Source organism: Pimephales promelas, chromosome 7 (genome assembly GCF_988280905.1).
Source record: "Pimephales promelas chromosome 7, fPimPro1.hap1.1, whole genome shotgun sequence".
Classification (NCBI taxonomy): Eukaryota; Metazoa; Chordata; class Actinopteri; order Cypriniformes; family Leuciscidae; genus Pimephales; species Pimephales promelas.
The window spans coordinates 8969020-8994067 of NC_142775.1; the positions used below are offsets into that span (position 1 = coordinate 8969020).

Below are 25048 nucleotides of genomic sequence, written 5' to 3' on the forward strand. Positions count from 1 at the left end.
AATCTTGTGACAACTAGCCCCAGTCATATGTAAACCTTAGATATAAATGTTGTGACAACTCTCCCCGGTCTCCCCTATATATAAACCTTAGATATAAATATTGTGACAACTAGCCCCAGTCATATGTAAACCTTAGATATAAATTTTGTGACAACTCGCCCCGGTCTCCCCTATATGTAAACCTTAGATATAAATATTGTGACGACTAGCCCCGGTCTCCCCTATGTGTAAACCTTATATATAAATCTTGTGACAACTAGCCCCGGTCCTTCCTATGTAAACTTTAGATATAAATCTTATGACAACTAGCCCCGGTCTCCCCTATATGTAAACCTTATATATAAATCTTGTGACAACTAGCCCCGGTCCTTCCTATGTAAACCTTAGATATAACTCTTGTGACAACTCTCCCCGGTCTCCCCTATATGTAAACCTTAGATATAAATATTGTGACAACTAGCCCCAGTCATATGTAAACCTTAGATATAAATTTTGTGACAACTCGCCCCGGTCTCCCCTATATGTAAACCTTAGATATAAATATTGTGACGACTAGCCCCGGTCTCCCCTATATGTAAACCTTATATATAAATCTTGTGACAACTAGCCCCGGTCCTTCCTATGTAAACTTTAGATATAAATCTTATGACAACTAGCCCCGGTCTCCCCTATATGTAAACCTTATATATAAATCTTGTGACAACTAGCCCCGGTCCTTCCTATGTAAACCTTAGATATAAATCTTGTGACAACTCGCCCTGGTCATATGTAAACCTTAGATATAACTCTTGTGACAACTCTCCCCGGTCTCCCCTATATGTAAACCTTAGATATAAATATTGTGACAACTAGCCCCAGTCATATGTAAACCTTAGATATAAATTTTGTGACAACTCGCCCCGGTCTCCCCTATATGTAAACCTTAGATATAAATATTGTGACGACTAGCCCCGGTCTCCCCTATATGTAAACCTTATATATAAATCTTGTGACAACTAGCCCCGGTCCTTCCTATGTAAACCTTAGATATAAATCTTGTGACAACTCGCCCCGGTCTCCCCTATATGTAAACCTTCAGCCCAAGGCGTCACCTAACTGACACCTTGGGAAGCATTTTGACCATGCTTCAATATCTGACGCTTTAGGCGCCCTTTAGTGTCAGTTAGATGACGCCCTAGGATCGCGTGTAACCCTACCCCCACCCCAGACCTAAACCTAACCGCGTCATCTAACTGACGCTTTCCTTTAGATGACGCTGTAGGATCGCGTCATGTAACTGACGCTAAAGGGCGCCTAAAGCGTCAAATATTGAAGCATGGTCAAAGGTGACGCCTTGGGGTGAGAATGCGTTGAAACCTTAGATATAAATATTGTGACAACTAGCCCCGGTCTCCCCTATGTAAACCTTAGATATAAATCTTGTGACAACTCTCCGGTCTCCCTTATATGTAAACCTTAGATATAAAACAAGGGCGTAGCCAGTATTGGGCCAGGGCAGCACTGGCCCGCCCACATTACTCACTGGCCCACCCAGTTGTTTGATAAAAATACATTTTTAGTTTATTTTTATTATTCAAATGTATTTAAGAAAATATATTAATATATACCTGACTTATTGTTGATTGCTGTTTCTGTTTAATTTGTTTCCCTAATAAAATGTAACTGTTGAAGCAAGTTATAGAAAGCCTCCCTCCGGAACGTTATTGGTTGCTATGGTTGCCGGGGGTTCCAACAGGAAAACTCTCAGCGGCGCAACAACTTTTCTTAATGGCTATTTGAAAAAAGCAAGAGTTGAGGAAGAAGACACGCCACTACCTTCATCTACCGAGTCCACCCAGCCCAGTTCTTCAGACTCTTTAACCCACAAGAAGGCTAGTCAGGTGCTGGCGGCGGCCGCTTCTTGCTCCCTCTCTCCCGGTCAGTTTGACACGGGTTTACCCGTGAACTGTATTTGCACTGCTGACTAGCATGGCTAGTAATTTTTTCTAGGAAAAACTAAAGGCCCACTCACATTTTCACTGGCCTGCCCAAAATACAATTTCTGCCTACGCCACTGGCCCTGGTCTCCCCTATATATAAGAGTCTTCATGTCCTAAAGTATGAAATAGAAGTGTCACAAACTGCTCTGAGACATACACCTGTCTGACTCTCTCAAACTTAGTGAAGGCCAGAGGTTACAGAGGGCAGAGATTTTTGAAAAAACTGAGAGTGAGTGAACCAAAGGGACACGTCATGTAATATTTCAACGTTTGCATGTATTTCCAAAGAAAGCGTTCCTCATCAGACAGTGCTGTTTCTCATCTCTTCTCAGTCAGATCGTTGGACAGAAATATTTAGTCTTTTATTGTGCCAGTCATGAATAAATGTTGAAATGAAATACACAGTGAAGACGTCTGTCATTTTTTAGATGTGTATTGACACACACTTGAGGGACTGCATTAAAGGCCATGTCTGTAACCCCAGCAGAGCGCTCTGCCAACACACAATATCTGCTTTAGCTCTGCACAGATTTGCGCAGTGTTTGCGAGCCCACATGTCACGGATGCCATTGCCTGCTGCTGCATATGGAAACCGATATTTAAAGTGTGTATTTTCACAAAGACTGCTGAGCAAATGTAAACCACACAACAGAACAACAGGAAGTTGCTGTGTCCCTGGTGGGAAGAGAGCTGCTTTCCATTCAGTTATACATCTCCTGACCATGTTACTCCAAGGTCTCTCCGAGTTATGACATCATCCGAAGTAGGTAGAACGCGTTCCGCACTGCTTAATGACTGTGTTTTAGGGCATCTATCCCATCAGTAAAAGACTGTCGGGATCTGTCCGAGTGGAGCACTGCTTTATAATTTCGCTCCTCTTAGGTTTCCAGCTTTAGCACTTACGACAAAGTGCCTGCGGCCTCTGAGCTCTCCGTGTGCAGACGGAGCGTGTTATTTTCATCTTTCCTTCTGCGTTTGCATTATCTGCAGTGCTAAGCAGAACCCGGAGAGCAGAGTGACAGACCAAAAGCATATAGGAGACCGCCGCCATATTCGTCCCCTCTGTCAGAACTGATAAAGGCGCAGTGAAATGCTCTGTGATTCGTCTCTATTTAAACACGCAGGATTGGAGTGAAAGCACTAGAGCTGCATGAAAATACCTTGACATGTGTAAGGTGAGCGTGTCTCTCTGTCACACGCTGCTTTTTTTTTTTCTTTGTGCAGAGATTAGGCCCTTGCCAACCTAAATGATTACTTCAGTCAACACGGTACAAGCTTGTGACACTGCAGAGCGTCCCTCTAACTGATCTGCTAAATGTCAGCAAACTGCTTTTGAGTGTAATCTTAATTTGACTTGGAATTAGTCTTTTTGCTGTGAAGATCTAATTATTCAGACAATTCTTTGCCTTGTGAGAACTTTGGGAAAAGATCAGCCATGCCATGGCTGATGAGAGAAGGAGAATGAGGGAGAACGGGAAGCAGAGAGAGAGAGAGAGAGAGAGAGAGAGAGAGAGAGAGAGAGAGAGAGAGAGAGATTGTGCGATTGTGAGCTTTCCCAGACGTTGCCCAGAGGCACCTTCATGTTCTCTCTGAGCTACACGAACATGAATGGTGAATGACAAAAAAGAACTGTTCACTTTTCAGTAATGAACAAAGAAAATGTACATGTATGTGCATATATATATATATATATATATATATATATATATATGCACATACATGTACATTTTCTTTGTATATATATATATATATATATATATATATATTATATTATATTATATTTTGCATGTATTTCCAAATATATTATATGTACATCCATGCACACTTTCTTTATATATATATATATATATATATATATAACCAAATATATATACTTACTTGAGAGAATTCCATAAAAAACTTTTCACTTTTTAGTGATGAACAATAAAAGTGTGCATGAAAGTGGATATACACATGTACATATATATAACCAAATATACATAATTACTTGAGACAGAATTCTTTAAAGAACTGTTCACTTTTCAGTAATGAACAATGAAAGTGTGCATGAACATGCATAAACATAATCTGCTTACTTGAGACAGTTATGACAAGCATGCTACAGCCGGTCTGATTTTAAGTTAGATGTTTCGCCAAAATCTATCATCTCCATTCCAAAGCCATAGAAAAAAGTCCCACAGGACAAAACAAAATGCAGATGTTCACAAGATTGTGTTCTAGGTTTATATTTTTCCATTGATTTATGGTCTAAATATTGTCATGCTTTCCTGGGACGCAGTAATGTGAGTTCCCATGTCTCAAGTTCATTTGTATAGTATTTCACATGCACCTGCTCGCAACAAAATAAGTGTAAGTCTCCAAGATAAGCACGTTTTAGTTTATACACGCATTTTAAACAGAAAATCATTAAACCTAATTTGTGATTGTGTGGATTTTACATTGTCCTGCAAATATCCTGCAGGAGTTTGAAATGGCAAAATAAACGCATACTCTTTGTGAGCTTGGTGTTAACGTCAGTGTTCATGTGATCAAGCCGGCAGATTATAGAACCTTAACATCATTTATGCGTGTTTACTTTTGGTTTTAGACACACCAGTCCGCACACACGCGCACACACATCAGTCATGTAAAACAATTATACGCACGCTTTGCATTCTCCAAATCCGCACTGCTTTAAATAATTTAGAGAATGATCCCTGCTAAGTAAAGCTAATTGTGCTGTGGTGTGGCATACCGCTGTAATAGTGCAGGAGAAACGAGAGTTTAATAAAAAGAATAAAATATAATTACGAAGAATAATATAAAGAGTAAAATTAACATTTCGCTATTTTTTTTTTTTATTATTTAAGTTTAATTTCCTTGACACTATCTGAAACTTTAAACCCAGTCATGGAGCAATCTCCCGGAATTGATAAATAACTGAAAAAATAAATAAATAAATAAATAAATAAATAAATAAATAAATAAAAAGTAATATTACGCATTCATATTTAGAATTGGCTACGCTATTTTTAGATAGGCTTACATGTTTTACTTTTTTTTCTACAACATGTAATTACCTACAAGAACTACCTGCATCCAATTCCGTATCCTGAATTAAAGTTTAAAAATAAAAATCGGAGAATATATATATATATATATATATATATATATATATATATATATATGTATGTATGTATGTATATGAAATTTACTGAACTTTAATGAAAGCCTGAAAGAATATACAAGCTGTGTTACAATCGCTCTAATAAGTGCTCAGTAAAATTGTCGGAAATTTAATTTCGTTGCTTTTAAAATAGATTATTTAGCTCCAATGTTTTTTATATTACTTTTTCGTCCATCGGTGTCATTGCAACACAGTCTCATGAAGATGCGTATCTATACCACGAGTGTCATTTCTCGTGGCATTTATACGCCAAAAGTGTTTTTTTCGTGTATGTGACATCGGGCTGGTCATTTTGCTAACCGTCTGTAATATAATTAATAATTTTTAAGACACCTGTAGGTCTATATCACGTTCAACAACAAAAACAACTAAATCTGTTTGCGAAAACAATTTTATGCATTTGAATGACGAATATGCTTATGTAATATATTTCTGTTCAGATCATTTTTAAAGCACAAAACTCTTTGGAATAATTGGAAATAAATGTCCCGTGCATATTACTAATTATTATTATTGTGCGGCAAACTTTCAAAAAGATTCCGTGTTTACTGGGAAGTGAATTCGTTTAAGTTTTATTATTATTATTATTTATTTTTATTCTTATGAGGGAAAAAACATATAAAATGGATACTTCATAAAATGGTTATTTTTCCCCGCGGAATTATTATTTGCCATCTGCGGTTTAAATGTCATTCAGTCGATATATAGGTAGCGCTTACTTTTTTATGAAAATGAAAAAAGAAAGCGTAACCTTTCACGTGAGGGAAATGTAAATATATATATATAATAATCTTTGTTGTTGTTTTGTTTTTTCCTTGAGCAATGTGTTTTTTTTCTTTGAGCAATTTCTGATCATCAAAGAAAAAAAAGTTTATTTTCGGTACAATGAATTCCCTCTTCAGTTTGAAATGTGATTAAGAAACAGGGCTCCTCCTTGGAAATTATTTAAAAGTTTTATTTGTAAACATTAAATGTTCTTTTCTCGTGGAGTTTGATTCGGATTCGGAACCGAACCGAACGCGTATATTTAGTTAAACCATAGAAAAAGGCAGTGATGATTTTCACACACCTACAGGGGAAAAAATGACAAATTAAATCACATATGAGACATTCAACAAAGACGACGGTGATGCGTCTGAAATCATTTCAACTGCACCATGCTTTAACGGCAAACTCAAAATAAATATATAAACGTTTATATTAAACAGCAACAATACAGCACATACAAACAAGGAATGTCTGACAATTTTACAAACACTATGGGTCCCTTTTTACCTGTACAGATGATACTGGTATTTTTATCCACATGTGCCATATTTAAAAGCTGTCCAAATACTACGAATCTTTATAAAATCTAACAGACTACACAGTGTCCGGAATATAGAGTGTGTAATAGAGACAAGAGTCCTCTACAACATGCGTCTCCTTTCCACCTGACAGAGATACACAGGCACAAGTTATAAAAGAAAGGAAAAAAAACTGTCTCTGTACAAGCTTTATACACATCATATAAATTACATAAATCTATTGAATAGGTATATAGAAATGGCGTATGATACACTCCACTCTACTACTCTGATTTTTCCAAGAATACAGACGTTTTGCAGTTAACAATGATTAGTGGCGAGATATTTGTCATTGTTCAAAATCAGGCAAAGTATTGGATAATCTGTCTTTTATTATAATTTCTCATATTATTATTACTTTTTTTTTTCTTTTTTACATTTGCATCTGTTCTGAGATACTCAGAGGCAGATAATGGGTGGGATAAAGAGGGGAAAAAATCGCTTGCCGATGGCAAAGTGTATAATTATTAGGCTATTTTATTTATTTTTTTATAGTTTTCGCGTGGAGTTTTCCAGCCTTTAAATTGTTGGATCCTTTTTCATTTGGCGATGGTTGGCATGGTTTGAAAAAAAAAAATCAGACTTTCAGTTTTTTTTTTTTTTGTTTTTTTTTTGGGAGTCTGTGGAAGTTCTCTGAGGTTGTTTGAAATAGTTTTTCCCCTTCTCTCTCTCTTTCCGTTTAAAAGGGCAGAGTGTCAAGAAACAGTTTGTCGATTATTGCTGGTGGTGGGACCAGATCTTCTAGTTTTAGGTAGAAGATGCGCTGCAGACCCTGTGTGCACAGTGTGCGCAGTTCAGGTAGTTTCCCCAACAGTTTGGACAAATAGTTCGGACGATTCAAGCCGCCTCCATTGAAGGTGACTTGATCTTTCAGACAGTTTACTATCTTGTTTTGAAGGTCCTCAACTCTCTTGGGTTCTTTAAGTCCGTGTCTCTCTGCAAAATAATAATACTTATTATTATTATTCTAGCTTATAAGAACATGCCATAAAAAAATAGTAACAATTCTCTGAACGGTATAATAAAACGGATCTTACCTGTGACCATAGCTAAGGCGGCGATGCATGAGAAAGCAGACATGTCTAAATTCATGTTCTGAAGATTAGACGAGAACTCCACTATAGAGTCAATCCACTCGCCAAATCCACGCACGCACTGCAGTCTGTGCAACACCGCCCCGTTACAGAAGATGAGTTTGCCTTCCATCGGGTTGGACCTGAAATTAATGACAAAGCGCCCATTAATTACTACGCGCATTAAACGGGGATTTAAGCGGCTCATGATTATTGCAGAGCCAATAAAATTTGAAGCAGCAAATCCACTTCTCAAGAAGCCTCGGTACCTGTACGCCAGGCGCAGCACGAAAAGCTCCAGGAAGGCGGACTCGAACAGCAAGTCCTGATCCGGTTTCGGCAGGTCGGTGAACCCGGGAATCTTTTCTGCCCATCCGCGGATGATCTCCATGGATCCGGTGAGGAGGTCGTAGAACTGCTGGATGTGCTGTGTGTCATCTCCGCTCAGTTGGTAGTCCGGGTTGGCTTGGAACTGGAATTTAATTTAAACATGACTTAATGAGCTCCCTTAAAATATATAACCCGTGAAATTGCAAAGCCCATTTCTAAAAGGGGGAGAGTTTCCCCCCTCTTTAATTTAACTTGTGTCTGTATTTCACTGGCTTCTTTCTTGCAAAAGCAATTTAGACAGTAAAATATGCCACCCTTAAAGTGTTGAAAGTTTATAATGAAACACTGTATGATATTAAATTCCTAATATTGGCTCTGTCAGTTTCGCGCAGGGTGCGCATCAAAAGTCATCCGCGAGTCATATATGGACTTTCCTCTCTTAAAGTCTAAGCTGATGGGTAAAATTAAAGATGAATGTAATATAACTCACTCTGGTGTAGTCGAGGCTGCTCATAGAAGGGTTGGAGTCCACATGAGCCCTGACCAGGGCGCTGATCAGACTGACGGGCGGAGAGGGGGGCGAAGACTCCTGCGGACTTTTGGGTTTGGAGGGTAAACGGCCTCGCCGACCCTTTAAGCTGGCGGTTCGGACAACTGTCAAAACAACACAAGACTGTTACTATCAACGAGCTGTTGTGCGTGATGTAAAATGTATTTATAATTAAATCGGGGATAACTATATTTGCAGTTGCACTCTATTGCAAGTGAGGGAAACGTTCTAATGAACAGGGATTGAGATGCATACATCCCCTCCGCACGTTTGAGAAGTGTAGACAAATATTGTAGCGATTTACCTTCTTTTACCATCCCGACCACCAGGCACTTCTGAAATCGGCAATACTGACATCTGTTTCTCCGGCGCTTATCCACAGGACAGTTTTTGTTGGCTAAACAGACATATTTGGCGTTCTTCTGTACTGTACGCTAAAAAAGTGGGTAATAAGATTTCGTTTAAATGACATCAGATAAACGTTTGACAATTTAAGAAATAAGCATTGATATTATTTTATGTGTATATGATCTTTGATCACATATGGAGCAAAATAAAATATAAATATAGCCTAAACGCCTAGTCCTGAAATGCCAGTTCATGTCTCATTTTACTCATGTTATTAGAGAAAATCGAAATGACCGGCGACCAAACCACAAATTTATATTTTTATTAATAATAATGATAAAAATATAAATACCTTGAAGAAGCCTTTACACCCTTCACACGTTCGCACTCCATAGTGCTGACACGCCGCGTTGTCCCCACACACCGCGCACAAACCCTCGGTGGACGGTGATCCTCTAGACGGAGGTGACGGCACCTGACTGTCCATCAGCTGATGGCCGTGACTGAGCTGTAGGGAGTGTGTGAAAGCGATGCCCGCCTGTTTCCTGATAGCACTGGGCACTGCGAAACTCTGGCTGTCCAGGGCTCGGTGCGTTCCGGGACCGTCGTGTCCCATGGACACATGGAGAGGCCCGTCAAAGCGCATCTGACAGCTTGAAACAGGTGTTCCTGGTGGAGACTGCTTGAACGAGAAGAGGGAGAGCCTGGACACGGGGTTCTTGCGCTGATCTATCATGTGCGAGGTCATATAGTTCTGATGAAAAGAGTGCAAGGAGCCCGGGTCCTCCCACATGTGATTGGGCTGAACCTGGAAGTTCGCCGTTCCCGGAGCGTGAGGTGATGACGGTTTGAAGTACATAGGCCCGGAGTGGGCCATCATCTCCTCTGACTGCGGGCCCAAATGGCTCTGCTGATGGTATGTGTGCATCTGGACTTCCTCCACCTTGATAGAGGACTGTTCTCCAGAATGGGGCACCTGGTAAAGACAGGGCGGCTTCACGTCATAACTGGTGTTGTAGTTGTCCATGAAGGTGCTGAAGCTGGGCAGAGAGGTGGTGGCGGCGGTGATCTCGGTATTGGTTAAGTCCATGCTGAACTTCACAAACTCTGGTGTGAGGAAATCGCAGCTGTATTCACCGCTGGTGTGGTAACTGTAGCTCTGAGATGCAGGACTGGCGCCCTGCGGGGATGAGCCATACTGAGCCTGGACGCAGGGCATGGCTGCGAACAAAACAGGAGCCTAATCAATACAAAACAGAAAGACAGCCTGAGAATAAAAGCCGAATGGCCATCGAAAGCAGTTTTCAGCTTACGTGCAACTTTGTAAAATCACTTTTCAGTGAAAAGTACCTTCAGTCGTGGGACTGTTCCACTGCAGATCTTGATGAAGGTGGTGATAACAACAGATGAAATGTATTACAGGAGTTCAAGACAAACGACTCGGCTCTGGATTCTCCCTCTGATAAAACACACAACTTTCACTTGATTTTGCATCACATTTGAGTAGTTCCATGTAGCAACTAGCCCATACAAAATGATATAGCTCACTGAAACTTAGAAATTTGAAACACTTTCTTGCGCCGTATCTGAACATGTACATAATATGCGAGATGGATCGAAAGTTTAAGTTTTTGCGCACCGCGTTCGTTTATTTGTTTTTACTCTCGAGTTTAATGCATTTTGATAAATGCATGACTGAAGAATCACAATTTCACATAAATTTCACAGTTCCACATAAGCCAGAGCTGGTCTCTGGTCTCAGACAAGGACTGAATAAAAACTGATTTGTCATCGCAGCTATAAGAAAAACAACAAAATAGTTTGCATAAAACCAGCAGAAACCAACAAACAGAAATCACAAACTGTTTAAAGCAAAGATACCACAGGACAAATTTGCTATGCTTACTTTAAACTGCATATTTGCACACACACACACACACACACACAATGACATACCTTAGTAGACCATCAGCAAAACTATATTGTATCCATATGCTTGTGATGCAGAATATGTGTGTAAATGTCCAGTACGGCGTGTTGTCCGCACAGCTCGGAGCTCAACACTGGCATGTAGAGCTCTGTCTGCCAATGTGTCTTTGTTTATGTGAGACCCACGTGCTTGAGTCCAGTACGTCATCTGCGTCATATGTGAGTAGCACCAATCAGCTGCGAGACTCTTCTGCCAATCTGAGGACTGACTGACAGCCGGTACATGCCTGTGATTTCACCAAGATCTGCTGTATTATATATTCCCCATGATCGAATAGCAATGTACCTCTGTTTTGTGATGCATATTTTAGTGGGCACAGTATAATTTGATAAACGCAAATAAATTACAATAAAAAAAAATGTTTCACACAAAACAGTGTGAATAAAGATAACAGTGTGAATGATAGGGGCAGTATTTATGTTCTCAGTTTTTTTTTTAAATATATTGAACTTTTTTTTTTTTTCTCAAAAAAGATGGTTTGGTAAATGCTGCTAATATTAGTTTAAACACAAACAATATGGAGCCATTGATCAATACTCTGTGAAACAGCAGTGGAAATGAAATAATAAATAAATTGATAGAACTACATCTCAACAAATATGGCTTTGAGTAGGCCCTGTTGTTGACTAAACTCAACACACCCCAGCTTTTATTAAACAAGAGCTTCCCTTTTAAGACAGCATAGGTCTTATACAGACTCTTTACATCTTTGCATCTATTTGTACAAGTTTTCCAGGAGGTGGAAGATGGGTCATTAGCAGAGGGGTTCTTATGGTCATTTCAATTTAATTGCATTATTGTTATATACTGTTATAAATACACATGTTGAAAGTAAAGAAATGTGATGCAGAAAACAACGGCTTTGACAGAGCCCATGCTGCAGTCTAGAAAAATACGACACTTCCTCTCAAACAGTCTTTGCCCTGTTGTATCTGACTGGTGGGTGTTATTGTTATTTGAGACAGGTCATCATGTGAAAAACCAACACACTTTCTAATTATAATTAATTATCTCTGCCACAAAGGACAGTTCTTGGCCTTATATAGTTAAAACCACAATGTAAAAACCTCTGCTCATTCCCCTTTCTATGACAAAAGAAATGAAGGCCTGTGAGGTTTTCTCAATACCTCTTACAAAACTGATTGTATTCTGGCTGTATGATGTTTGCTGAGCTAAACCATGGTGTTCTCCAAATGGAGGTGGTAGTCACCTCTAGAGGACACTGTTGTTCACCGCCCACTTGACAATCATTTTGGATTATGTTTTATATAATATTGTGTTATAAATGCATGCAAATACAGCAATGTATTCTAGCCTTATGTCGAGCAAATTGTCAATGAGCCAGAGACACTTCTCTACCATTCAAGACTGATATGTGGGGACAGAACATCCCCATGATGTCTCATTTTAAAAACAGACATGTTCCACATAACCAATGACAGGCAAAGCGACCAGCCATGTGCTCAACACCTGATTGGGTTTATTGCTATATCTAATGTTTTATATCCACAATATGGTCTGCTTTCATTTACCTTTTTAATGAAGGGAAATTACATACAATTAAGCAATAATTGCCCATTGGCTCATTTAATTACTAACTGCCTTATATATATGCATAGTTTAATCACTGCTCATGGGGAAGAAGAGGCAGCAAATGAAGAGCAATCAAATTGGACTGAAGTTATTTCCCAATTATTAAACGCTGAAGAATGCATGTGTCGTGTGTGTGTGTGTGTGTGTGTGTGTGTGTGTGTGTGTGGTCCTGGTGTTATGAGGACCGAATGCCTCTACGAGGATAGTACTACTAATTGTTGGCCTTGCGGGGACATTTTTGGTCCCCAGGAGCAAAACAGCTTATAAATGACACTAAATTATGTTGTTGTTGTTTTTGTTGTTGTTTTTAAATGCATTAAGCCTTCTGGTGGCTGTAGGGTTAGGGGATTGAATTTACTGTTTGTACAGTATAAAAATCATTATGTCAATGGAATGTCTCAAGAAAATATGTGTGTGCTAGTGTGTGTGCTGCTGGGTATGCATTTCAGAGGGGAATGAATATATATAAAGATATAATAAGAATCCAGACTTTAACAACTTTAACAACTAAAAAAACAAAAAGACAGAGAAAAAAAAAATTCAGGGAGTAGCGTGTTTGACAGGGGCTGTCCATTCAGCACTATAACCTGGAAACTGAACAGGTGAAGTACCATGGACAGCGCTATACATGTTTGAGTTGAATGTGTATGTTGCTCATGTTAGACCGTCTAGAGTCAGGGCAGAAAATCGAAGGTGTTCCAGTGTCATTTAAAATTTTAAGGGTTACCTTTAATTTAAGGGTTACCTTGATTGTGTGTTGGCCTGAATATAGTATATTTAAGACCATTAAAGGAGTAGTTCACTTTAAAAAAAAAAAAAAAAAAAAAAAAACTTTTGCTGATAATTTACTCACCCCCGTGTCATCTAAGATGCCCTTGCCTTTCTTTCTTCAGTCAAAAAGAAATTAAGGTTTTTGATGAAACCATTCCAGGATTTTTTTCTCCATATAATGCACTTTACTGGGAACCAGTAAAGGTCCAAAAGACACTTTCAGTATGATGAATAAGGGTCTTATCAAGCGAAACAATCGCTCATTAAAAAAACAAACAAACAAAAAAAAAAGTTTAAATTTTATAAGCTGAAATGGTCGCCTTGCTCTGTTCTGTGTGTTTCTCCTGTTCGAACTTATTTATCAAAATGAACAAATCTTTTTGCATGTCATTTGTTTCATTCAACGAACTAAATGAACAAGTTGACTCTGGAAAAGATTTGTTCATTTTGATGAACGAGTTCGAATAGAAGAGTCAAAAACACGCATCACAGAACAGAGCAAGGCAACCAATGTAAGCTTACAAAACTTACAAACTTACAAATGAGTGATCGTTTTAATAAGACCCTTATTCATCGTCTGGAATCGTTTAAAGTCGTTGCAGTTTGCACTGAAAAACTTTTTTGGTTCCCATTTTGAAGTCCATTATATGGAGAAAAATCCTGGAATGTTTTCATCAAAAACCTTAATTTCTTTTCGACTGAAGAAAGAATGACATGGACATCTTGGATGACATGGGGGTGAGTAAATTATCAGCATTTTTTTTTTTTTTTTTTTAAGTGAAATACTCCTTTAACTAATTCATGTTTGTGAGTGAGAGAGCTTCCTCCTATCACTGTATATTAACGGTGCAAGCCAACTCTACTTTAATTGGAAATGTCTTTTTAACAGACTTTTGAAATTGAGTAATCACTGTGACATACTAGACAATGACAATAGACAATGCTATTATCAAGGAGAGTGGACTCACTGTCCAACCAAGACATTGTCTCCTAAAAAGGCACAAAGAGCCTATTTAGATAAGGATCATATGTGTCCAGCTCTCTCCCTATTTGAGATAAGCAGCATTAATCTGGTGACATTGGCCAACAGATGACTTTATGATTTAAAAAACATCACTCCGCGCTTGATGTGATTGAACTTGATTTTGATGATGAAATTTAATGCAGGTTCAAAAAGGTCAGACGTTGTTGTTTGCATGATTCAATTCCCCAGTAGATTCATTTAAAAATATAAAAAAAATCCATACCTCTTGCAGTCTTAAAGCACCTCTTTTGCTCAAGGCGCTGGTCTATGTCTTTTTTCCAATTTAAGATCCTTTCTTTTCAGGACCAAATGTCTACTTAATATGCTTTAATGTGAGTTCTACGGAACAAGGGAGCACTCCATCATTTTCATGCACTTTTATATAACACACATTTAACTATTTAACCCTAATGAAACTGCTTGTATTGCAGGATGACTCCTCTGTGCTGTGATGAAGGTCCCTTCTCTTCTACCTCAGTGAAGCTGTAAAACGAGATGCATCGCTGCGGCGAGCATGAAGATCTGTCAGTGTTGAATATTCATGAATCAGTGTCATGACATGCCTTGTAATTGGCAGTAACATTAGTAATGACTCTGCCGGCATATTGTGAGTTCTTGCATATTCATGCCATGGGGCAAATATATCCTAGTTGAGGATTTTTTTCTCTCTCTCCTTCTTGTGTGAAAATGAATTCTCAAGCTGCAGGTGGGCTCTTATGCCACAATCAATTGTTAAATTGTGCTTCAGTAGAAAAAAAAAAATCACTGTCAGTCTGAAGGAAGATGAAAAGTGCTGCCAATTAGTCTAATTAATTACCCTTCAGCTTCTGCAAAGTCATTTTAGCAAATATGTTCATATGTTCTGCTAATTATAACAGTTTAGTTTCCCTTTCATCATAAAACAATCATGAGTCTCACGAGAGCCAATGAATGTTGTTTTTTTCTACATTGACTTTTTTCTTTTTTTAAAAAAAAACAGCCAGTTTGCTTCTATTGTGTTCATTTTATCAACATGTCCATTAAGAACTCTATAATATAAAATATAAATATAGAGCTGTAGAATTAATATGGCAGCAAAGTTCAAATAACTTGGCCTTGATGAAAAAGTTGTGAAATTACTTGGGGTCTTTAAGAAGAATGGCTCTAAAATTTGCTCTCCAGTTGAAAGGATTGATATAATAAATCTTTTTTTGTTATTTTATATTTTGTTTCCAATGAGGTTCAATAAAATGAGGTTTTATTTTTTGTGGCAATAAGATTCAAGTTGGCTTCATTTGCTTTTTTCTGAATTGAGTTATGAGTTACAAATAATATACAATTCCACTCTTTTTTTTTCATCTGATGTCTTCTAAAAGATGAGTGAGAAGCCAATCTGCCCAAAATGTGTGTAGATGTGTATGCAGGTCTAAATAGTAAAATGCTGAATGTTTACACCTTTAATGCTGTTTTAAAGAAAATTACGTGTTCTTTGTCAAACACAGGATTATGGAGAGCACTGAATTTACACTGTATTTCACTAAACAATGTCATATGCATGTGGCGTGCATATTTGTGATTAATCATGCTGGTCACTCGTTAGGAGTGGGGGAAGTAAATAAATTAGCATGTGATTGATCATTCTTTATTTTTTTCTGCTGTCACTTTTTCTCTCTCTCTGTCCTTCTGCAGAAAATGCATGATTTGTGTTTTGCTGAATCCATCATATAGAATATGAAGACTTGCATAGTAATGAACACATTTATAAATGCATAGAGTCCCCTGAAGTCATGTGACAGTGAAATGAATGGCTAGTTGGTGTGCATGTGTTGGAGCAGGTGATAATGGCCAGCGTCCCATGAGAAGCAGCGCGCTGTTACGTAACGCACAGAGGAGTCTGATATTCGTGCTTCGGGGCCGACCCTCTGGATGAAGATTCACCTCTGATCCTGTCACAAACAGCTTCCTTGGTGAGTTTGTTTTAAGGTTCTTGCTTTAGGAAACTAACAGTTTTTTTTTTCGTTTTTTTTTTTTTTTTTTTTTAAAGAGCCCTTATCATGGATTTTTGAAAATGACTGTTCATGTGGTGTGGAATACAGCTCTAAGGGAATGAAAACATCCTGCAAAGATTTATATCTGAAAGTGCACCGTATAAAGTTATTATCTTTCAAAAGTGAGAGTCGACTCTGATTCTATGAAATGAATTGTTTTTGAAACGAGTCATTAGCTGTTTCGTAGTGACGTAGATACGAAACATAAGCATATTGGCCGCGCACAGTAGACGGAAGTGTAAACTTGAAGTCTAGAACACAAATACTTCAGCTGAATAGCATCATGTCGAGAAGACGCTGTGTTCTACGATGCAAAGACAGTTCAGCCACTTTGTTTTCATTTACCAGGGACAAGCATGCGAAGAATCGGTGGTTAGAGTTCATATTTGCAACGATACCCAACGCGTTCTCATCCCAAAGCGCCATATAGGACGCTTTTGCAAAAGCGTAAATATCCAACGCACATGGCACCCTTTAACGCAGGGGTCGGGAACCTTTTTACCAAGAAGAGCCAAAAAAACTAAACAAAATTGAGAATTTTTTCAAAAGAGCCAGAGCAAAGTTTACACTCGTATATTAGACAAATTTACAACAGTAATATATAATAACAACAGTAGTAATATACGACTTGCACTAGTAGCAGTTCTGGTAGTTATATAACGTTACAACAACACTTTTTTCCAAAAAAAAAAAAAAAAAAAATGTGTGTGGGGTGGGGCTGACTAGCTTTCGCGAGGCACATAACATACGCGCGTGTTATGCGCGCAGCATGTTCTATGTCGCTCTATTCCGGGAGATTTTAACTAATTTTCGGGCATCAGGGAGACCGGAGACGCTCAATATGCTTCCGGGAGACTTGGGATTTCTGATATTTTGTTCACTGACATGCTGGTTTCTTAGCACACTGGACGAGAAGCGCAGCGCCTCATTTAAAATTCAAACACTTTATTCCCTATGACTCCGCCGTTTACACCTGGCCACTTCAAGCGTTTTCTGAGATCGGATAGCGATCCGATCGTGAAAAGACCAGGTGTAAATGCCCCCCGAAACGCATTTGAGACGGATTTGAATCCGATCGCTCAAACCACTTCAGGAGGTGGTCTGGGCCGCATTCCAGACGAAACTGGACATCGTGTAAATGCATCTGGTTGTTGAAACCACATATGTAAATTTTACTCATCCCCAAAATGCTAAGAAACAAACGTGTGAGAGCGTATTATAGGCTATATGTCATGCTATTTTAGTCAGATATGACGACGCTACTGCGACACGCATTACCTCAGATGAGCAGCTGAACGCCAAGCCAACGCGCCGCATCGCAAATCAAAGTGAAAGTAAGATGCAGACGATTAACACTACCATAAAAGTAGTCTAAAGAAAAGAAATGATCTTACCAGGACTGTTGCCGCTCTCTTTATTGCTGTCTTTGCTTTTTTTGAAATTAGCCAAAGATCAAATTTCGGCTCATATCTGTTGCTTTCGGTGACGCGCACTTCATTAAATCTGCATAGCGCGTGAATTGAAGATCGGATTTATATCCGTTTTGCAAAAACACATTTATGTGACCAGCGTGTAAATGGAATCGTTTTGATAAATCAGATAGCTATCCGATTTGAGAAAACGCATGAAGTGGCCAGGTGTTAACAGCCCCCTAGGAGTGGTGACCGGCGGCACATTCAGTGTCTGTCCGCGGCGCCCAGCAACGGCTCAGCAGAACCTTGTTCGAAATCCTGCTTTGCCACAGAGTGCCATTTACATAGTTTTATATAAAATTTACTTTTATTTGTATCAAACCGTCGTTAATGTAGGCTATATACTGACTTCACTGTGTGCTGCAATTTATATTTACTTTTACATTCATTTTCAGAAATCAGCTGCTTAAATGAGAATTGCTGAGGTAAAGTGTTCTGCAGACTTCAACGATTGTATTTAATTGTACAGTACAATTATAACATAGTACAGACATTATCTTAATTCCATAATGTCTTTAGTTTAAACATTACAATATTGCCGGCCATAAACTTGCGCGTCCGGTGTGCAATAACGTTACCTCTTTCCTAGACGCGGCGCGCGCTTCTCGTCCGGTGTGCGATACTTCTGTCCTAAGACGCTTCTCGTCCGGTGTTATGACACCACACAAATTGAGAAACGGGCATCATAAACAAGTGATTAACAAGTGCTGCATGGTGCATCTCAAATTGTCTCTTAATATTTTACTTTTTGAGAGACTTTTTCAGTCAGCATTTGAAAATTGGGAGAGCCATATAAAATCCTGAAAAGAGCCATATATGGCTCGCGAGCCATAGGTTCCCGACCCCTGCTTTAACGTCTAATGAGACGCTTCGGTTAATGGTTAAGTTTAGGTATGGTGTAGGGTAAGGGTTAGACCACTAGGGGGCGCCTTCTGCCCAAATATATCTGCGTCTCATTTCACGTTAAAGGGTGCCATGTGCGTTGGATATTTACGCTTTTGCAAAAGCGTCTTATATGGCGCTTTGAGATGAGAACGGGCTCCGATACCACAACAGGATAGCCCGATTGTGTTCTCATAATTTTAATGACGAATCATTCAAAAACATAAATGAATTCAAATGTGGATTCGCAAGCCGGTTGTTCCTGAAGGAGGGCTCAGTAGACAGTGTATATGGATCAGCTTTCTCCTCCGAATCACAACCTGTAAGTAATAATTGTTGCTTTTATAGGTTTTGTATTATCGGCGCTCGAGGAGGGAAGGCACAATAAGTATGTGTGTGTGTGTAAGTTACGCTCAGCGCAGCTTCTAGGTCTCCAATGTCAATTTTTTTTTAAATATGTGAAATGTTTGTCGCTGTTATTGGAGTTGTCATAAATAATAGAGCGTCTTGTAGTACTGCAGTGCTTTATCAATATGTTTATGCGTTGGGCTAACAAACAATAACTGACTGGGTCATCTGACCAATCACCGCCGATTAGCGTCACGCAAAGGAGTGGTTTGGAAAAATGAGTCGTTGTACGAATCATTTGGGAGTCGGTGAGCAAATCAGGTAAAAATAAATGCTTTTTGTCATTGCATTCATGCTGTTGGAGACTCCCAGAACAATAGTAGGAACATTTTAAATGCCATAATAGGTGCCCTTTAACTGCTTACTTACACACAAAATCCTTATTTGTCACACAATTTCTGAAACCTGACACTCAAACCCCAGAACCACAAACCAAACCTACAAAAAAAAAAAAAAAAAAAAACACGGCCTTTGACTTTTTGGAAAACACAACACACAATTCTCTATGTAACACAAAAATCTGACAGGAAGTATCTTGATTTCCTTTTTCAAACACAACCTATCAAAATGCCACACAAATTGATCAGTGCCTCACACTAACACCTCACATGTGCGAACACTCAATTTTCTTAACACCGGTGTACAAGGAAGTGTCATAAGACATGGGACTCCTCCTAAGACATGGCTTTAGAATAGTCCTTTAAATAGGCCAAAGGTCAAGTTATAGGTTTTTCGGACTGTATTCACAACCCCGATTGCTGACAGATTGGTTTTAATCTTGCTTTAGTGTTTATGTGAATTTTTTCAACATCTCTCTACCAACATCTCTCTACCTAATCTTGTACAGAAATGTAGAGTTCATGAAAGAAGAGCTTTAGGTTTTGAATAACTGTGATATATCCAAAAATATAATATTACGACAAATACTGTATGTTTGCAACGTGTTTTTGTGATATTATGAATGCAGTGCTTCATTTTGCAAGAAATGTGAGGCATTTTGCATTTTGTGTGTGCAATTCTTGGATTTGTGTGTACAGTTAAAAAAAGAGGCAACGTTTGGAAAATGTGTGTAAGCAGTTGTCAAAAACTGTAATAAAAGAGTTCTTTAAATCATGCGAGTTCGGAAGACAGTTATAACCATATGAAGTGTGCATGAGTCATCACTGTTATTTTGCACATTGTCTGCAGTGAGAATTGCAAAACTGAGAGCTTTGAAGAGCTTGACACATTTGGAGTTTCAATTGACAAATGTAACACAGTCTCATCCCAAAAAGTCATATAACTGACGTTTTGGGACGTATTTTGACCATACGTCAATATCAGCCTTTTTAGGGCCCCCTTAAACGTCGGTAGATGGCGATCCCGGGCCGTCATACAACTGACGCTTTACCTTTAACGTCAGTTAGGTGACGGGTTAGGTTTAGGGTTAGGTTTAGGTATGGGGTAGAGTTAGGATCCCATAACCTCATCTACCGACGTTTAAGGGGGCCCTAAAAAGGCGAATATTGACGTATGATCAAAAGACGTCCCAAAACGTCAGTTATATGACGTCTTGGGGTGAGACCGGGTTGACAAATGAAATACTGGGTTAGGTTGACTAACTGGCGTAAACCTTTGGAAAACCTCATGAATTTTCATACAGTATGCTGTAGTAGAAGTCATGAAGCCAACACAATGGAAGCTCCTCGCTCTCTCTCTCTCTCACCACATGGCTTTCCTTATAGTCTTCCTCATTTGAGAAATTTGGATCAATCCTATTTGCTTCTTCTTAGCACCAAGAGGAGGATTTCGAGCGGCACTCTGTTTTGTGCGCATCCCACTTGCAGCTGTAGACAGATCTTCTCTGAGCGGATGTTGCATAACGCTGCAGCTCATTGTGTGTGAACTGCTCGCACAGGCTCAGCCTGCTCCTCAGGAGGCCTCCTCATCGCAAGTGCTGGACTTAGAGGGATTTTCGTCTTCCAGAAACCGACAACATGGCAGGGTAAAGCCTGATCTCTGTGTTTGAAGTATGGCTCACTAGATCTCCCAAATGAGACTTCATGTGATCGTCTCCTCTATTACTCTATAAATCAATTATCTATGCTCGAGTTGAAGGTTTCTTTAATGTGTTTTTATTTGTTCGTATTATTCATTTCAGTGTCTAATATTGAAAAATGTGAACGAGAGATTGAGAAAGGAGGGTTTTGAAACTGTGCTCATCCCCTGTCCTAATCCACTTTCTCCCCCAACCCCCGCCCCCCTCTTTTTTTTGTGTGTGAATTTTTGGATTTGCAGCTTGTAATTCTCAGGGAAACCAGAGGTTTGGAGTTCTGTCCCTGTGAGTGTCCCCTTTACAGTTTCTAGCTCACCTACATCTGCTTCTTTCAAAATTCTTTCAAATTTGCAAGTCTAAATTATTTAAATAAAAAAAATAAAAAACTAGTTACACTTCATGAAATAAGCTGGAGTCTGAAATCTTCAGATAAACCCTATTATTTCAACATTTAGAGTTTTTTAACAGTCACACGTGCGCTCATACATATTAACGTCTCCCGTTTCCCATGGGGATATGAATGCCCTCTCATATAGCTTAGCTACCCCAGTCCCCAGGTTCGCCTTTAAAGCACATTAAAGCGAGGGGAAAGATGCATATGAAAATGATATGTAATATATTCTAAACATTTCGTGCTGGTGAGAATAAGTAGCCAAATATCAGGCTGACGTTGATCCGGAGCCGGTTTCTCTCACTCTCCACGAGCCTGACAGAGAGGAGCGATTTCTCACCTGGGACTGGCAGCGCAAACACTAAGCTTATTCACAGCGGGGTCCGATATCTACAGAAAGCCATGAAGAAATTAGATTAGGAACAGGTAAATGCTTCATTTTTTACCTCTCCGCTGACACTCATCTGGTGAATTCCTGGTCCTTCTGGTCATATTGCTTTATTTTCCCTCACGTATCATTTTTCATTCAAAAGAGGTCTAGACATGTTCGTGTTGAATCCGTCGTGGGAGATTTTTATTTATTTATTTATTTTGTTTTTATTTATTTATTTCGCCATCCCTCTTTTATTTATTTATTTCTCCTCTCTTAAAGTTATTTCAAAGGATCCAGAGTACTTTGCTAGGAGAAATGGAGAAAGCAAAAGAGAAAGAGAAAAGAGAGAGACGCCCTGTCATTATCAAGATGGGATTAATACAGAGTAATTATATCAAAGTAATAGGGGGCGATTTCAAGCATTCATGCCTTCTTTTGTCTTCACGTTGTTAAGAAGTCAGCTGGGTTCAAACCAAAATGTCATCATTTTCTGTTACATTTGAAACGACCTGAGGAATCTCATTATTTTAGGGCTGTGTTTTATTTTCCTATCTGTTTGAACATACTGGGGTCTTGGAGGTGAATCAGAGAGGGGTCCAATTAGTGTGACTCCAGACAGTGAGACTGCACACTCAGCAGATAGTGGGGGAAGAAGTACAGGAGATGAGTACCGAGCATATTAGGCAAATATAGCCAGATATATTCATATGTTTGGAAAATATCTCACTGAAATAACATTCCTGCAGCGAATGAGATTTACGATAGCCCCTCATGCTCTTGTGTTCAGATTCATATAGACCTTGCTATAAACAGATCACCTGAGGTGGAGAAGACATACAATAATAATAAAAAAAAAAAATCAGAATCATAAAAAGCATCAGAAAACAGATTGGACGGAAATTCAAATAATTGTGGATTTCACTAATATTTAATGCACATAATTTGAAGTTCACAGAACTGAAGATTTTGTCTTTTTTGACCAAACAGATGTTTTCCCTTCTTTTTCTTTTCAAAAGGAAGCATTATAAAATAACTTTAGTCATTTCTCCTCAGTCTCTCAGACTTGTCCAGCAAATCAATACAGCAAAAGTTCTATGGTGAATGGAAATTATCGGCATTTAGAATTCCATTGTAGGAAAGTCTTGTGTCATGATTCATTTAGGTCACATCACCTCAGTTTATATAGTGACTTACTGCAGTTGAAGTATTACATTAACTGTTATGGAATTTAGCTGATGTAGTTTCCTAGCTAGCGAGATTATTGGATTATTGGGAGAGAGAGAGACTTTTGACTTTCAAAGGTCTAATGACAAAAAAGGAAAGAAAAAAATCCTTAACTTTCTTACATTAACAATGTTACAGAAGACGAGAAGACGAGAAAAGAGGAACATAAATAAATAATAATAAATCTTTTCAAACACAGTTAAGTGAAATCTGTATGTTTATTTGGCCGGAAGCTACTAATTTTAATTTATAAAGTTTTAAATATGGATATTTTTCTAAGACAAATGCATCACTTTGCTTCAAAGGGACTTTATTAACCCTCCGGAGCCGTGTGGAGCACTTTTATGATGGATAGATGAACTTTTGTGGAATTCAAAACAAAAACGGCCATTCACTGCCATTATAAAGCTTTGATTGAATTCGTCTGAAAGAAGAATGTCTTATACTATTATTCATTTTAATTTTTGGGTGAACTAGCCCTTTAAACATAAATTTCCAAACAGACATCATTATCAACATCACAAATACATTGATTTACTCCACATTTGTATTTAAACATTAACATGTTTTGACCAGTTTATTCTATTTTAGTATGAGATTTTAGTAAACTCTTTATGGACACCACATCAGTTGATTCATCGCCAGTCAAAAGATGTTTTCGTGACAACCATATGGCCAGTTTTGTCTGCCCAAATAAAAATTAATTCAAACATGAACTCTCCTTCTCTTTCTGCTAAATTTTTGTCCATAAGTGCATAAGTGAAATCAACTGGTGTAAAAACTGGTGTAAAAAGTGGTTGAAGCCTTTCACACTTTAAAATCAAATTAAAAGGGATTTAATTTTAATCCCTCCACATAAAGGGCAACCCCTCCCTCCCACTGTATCTGTATCTGTTTGCAGCTATAATCCCATGTACAATTCCCCACTGAAGATCTCAGACATTTTCTCAAGGGGTGGTTTGGTCAAGGACCTCCAGCTACCTTTAGGGGAAGCGCCCAGCCCAAACATCTCATAACATTTGTACTCTTTGCCACTCTCTAGTGTATAAAATCCCTAGTATTAACACACAAATTAAGTTCTTTCCAGCATTGCAAAACAAAAACAGCTGATGTGTCATAAATGGAAGCAAGTGCCCTTCCTTTTCTTACCATGACCCCATCTCTGCAGAAAGACTCAGCTCTGGTATACATACATCCTCCTCATCAAAAGTTTCTAGTGCCATAGTCCTGTGGCAGAGACTCCAATTTCCGATTCAACACTTTCTGTGCCAGTCTGATCAATGTTAGTCCCAGTTTTAAAGCCCCCAAATTCAGTTATCCATCCTGTTTTTCCATTAGATGTCCAATCTTTTATAATATTTGCTTTTTACGTGGCTTTTTTGAGGGTATCTGATTTAGAAATGTTCAAATCCAATTCAAGTTTAAAAAGTAACGAGTCTTCTTTCAGCCAAAATCTCTGTGTCCCATTTCCACCCTGTGAAAACTTAAAAAAGTGTCCATACTCTTAAAATTGGCCAATAAAAAAGCCTAGTCCCGGAAGGTTCAGTTTATTAATATCATGAGACAGAGATGGCGGTCTGGATCCATGTGGACTCCTCAGGAGGGCACAGGACACTCCATATATCTCCATAGAGCATTCTCTGTGCCGTCTTCTTGATGCGACATCAATCAGCCCCTGCTCTCCTTCCTGGAGGCCAGGAAGCTCTCTTCCCCACTGTAAGCCACCAGTACTGGACCTTTTAAATCTCTTCCACACCACAGAGCATCCCATTTACCCCAGTTAAAAACTGCTGAAGAGGATTTACCATAACACTCTAAAGCCCCCTTAAGCATCTGAAATTCAGTTTGCTGCCGTATTATAACTGTGACATCATCAGCATATGCAGAAAGTTTCATTTTAGAAGGTAGGGTGTTAACCTGTAGACCTGTTAGCTCTCTCTGTAATTTACACATCAAGTGTTCGATTAACAGCTGATGTGTCTTAAAAGGTATACCGTACAGTTGACCTAAGAGAGGACAGCCCTGCCTGATACCTCATACCTCAGTATATAAAAGTTTAATATTAG

At 38.7% G+C, this 25048-nt stretch overlaps 1 protein-coding gene across 2 annotated transcripts; it reads right to left on the reverse strand.

Moving 5' to 3' along the window:
- Window positions 1-6089: 6089 nt before the first annotated feature.
- On the reverse strand, window positions 6090-10852 carry nr4a2a (nuclear receptor subfamily 4, group A, member 2a). 2 transcript variants are annotated; one of them, XM_039694306.2, is made up of 8 exons: window positions 10749-10852; window positions 10143-10251; window positions 9145-10013; window positions 8749-8878; window positions 8385-8548; window positions 7834-8036; window positions 7529-7707; window positions 6090-7427 (listed from the first exon to the last, which is right to left on the reverse strand). In XM_039694306.2, the coding sequence occupies exons 3-8, from the start codon at window positions 10009-10011 to the stop codon at window positions 7171-7173; spliced, it is 1800 nt and encodes a 599-aa protein (XP_039550240.1). In that variant the 5' UTR covers window positions 10012-10013; window positions 10143-10251; window positions 10749-10852; the 3' UTR covers window positions 6090-7170. The 2 variants fall into 2 exon arrangements, with proteins under 2 accessions (XP_039550240.1, XP_039550239.1); XM_039694305.2 differs by having other exon boundaries at window positions 9145-10032.
- Between the last annotated feature and the right edge of the window lie 14196 nt (window positions 10853-25048).

Coding starts and splice junctions, on each gene's coding strand:
- nr4a2a (XM_039694306.2), bottom strand. CDS start 10,011: ATGCCCTGCGTCCAGGCTCAGTATGGCTCATCCCCGCAGGGCGCCAGT. Junction 8,879..9,144: donor GGTGTAAAGGCTTCTTCAAG/GTATTTATATTT, acceptor CCACTTTTTTAG/CGTACAGTACAGAAGAACGC. Junction 8,549..8,748: donor GGTCGGGATGGTAAAAGAAG/GTAAATCGCTAC, acceptor TTGTTTTGACAG/TTGTCCGAACCGCCAGCTTA.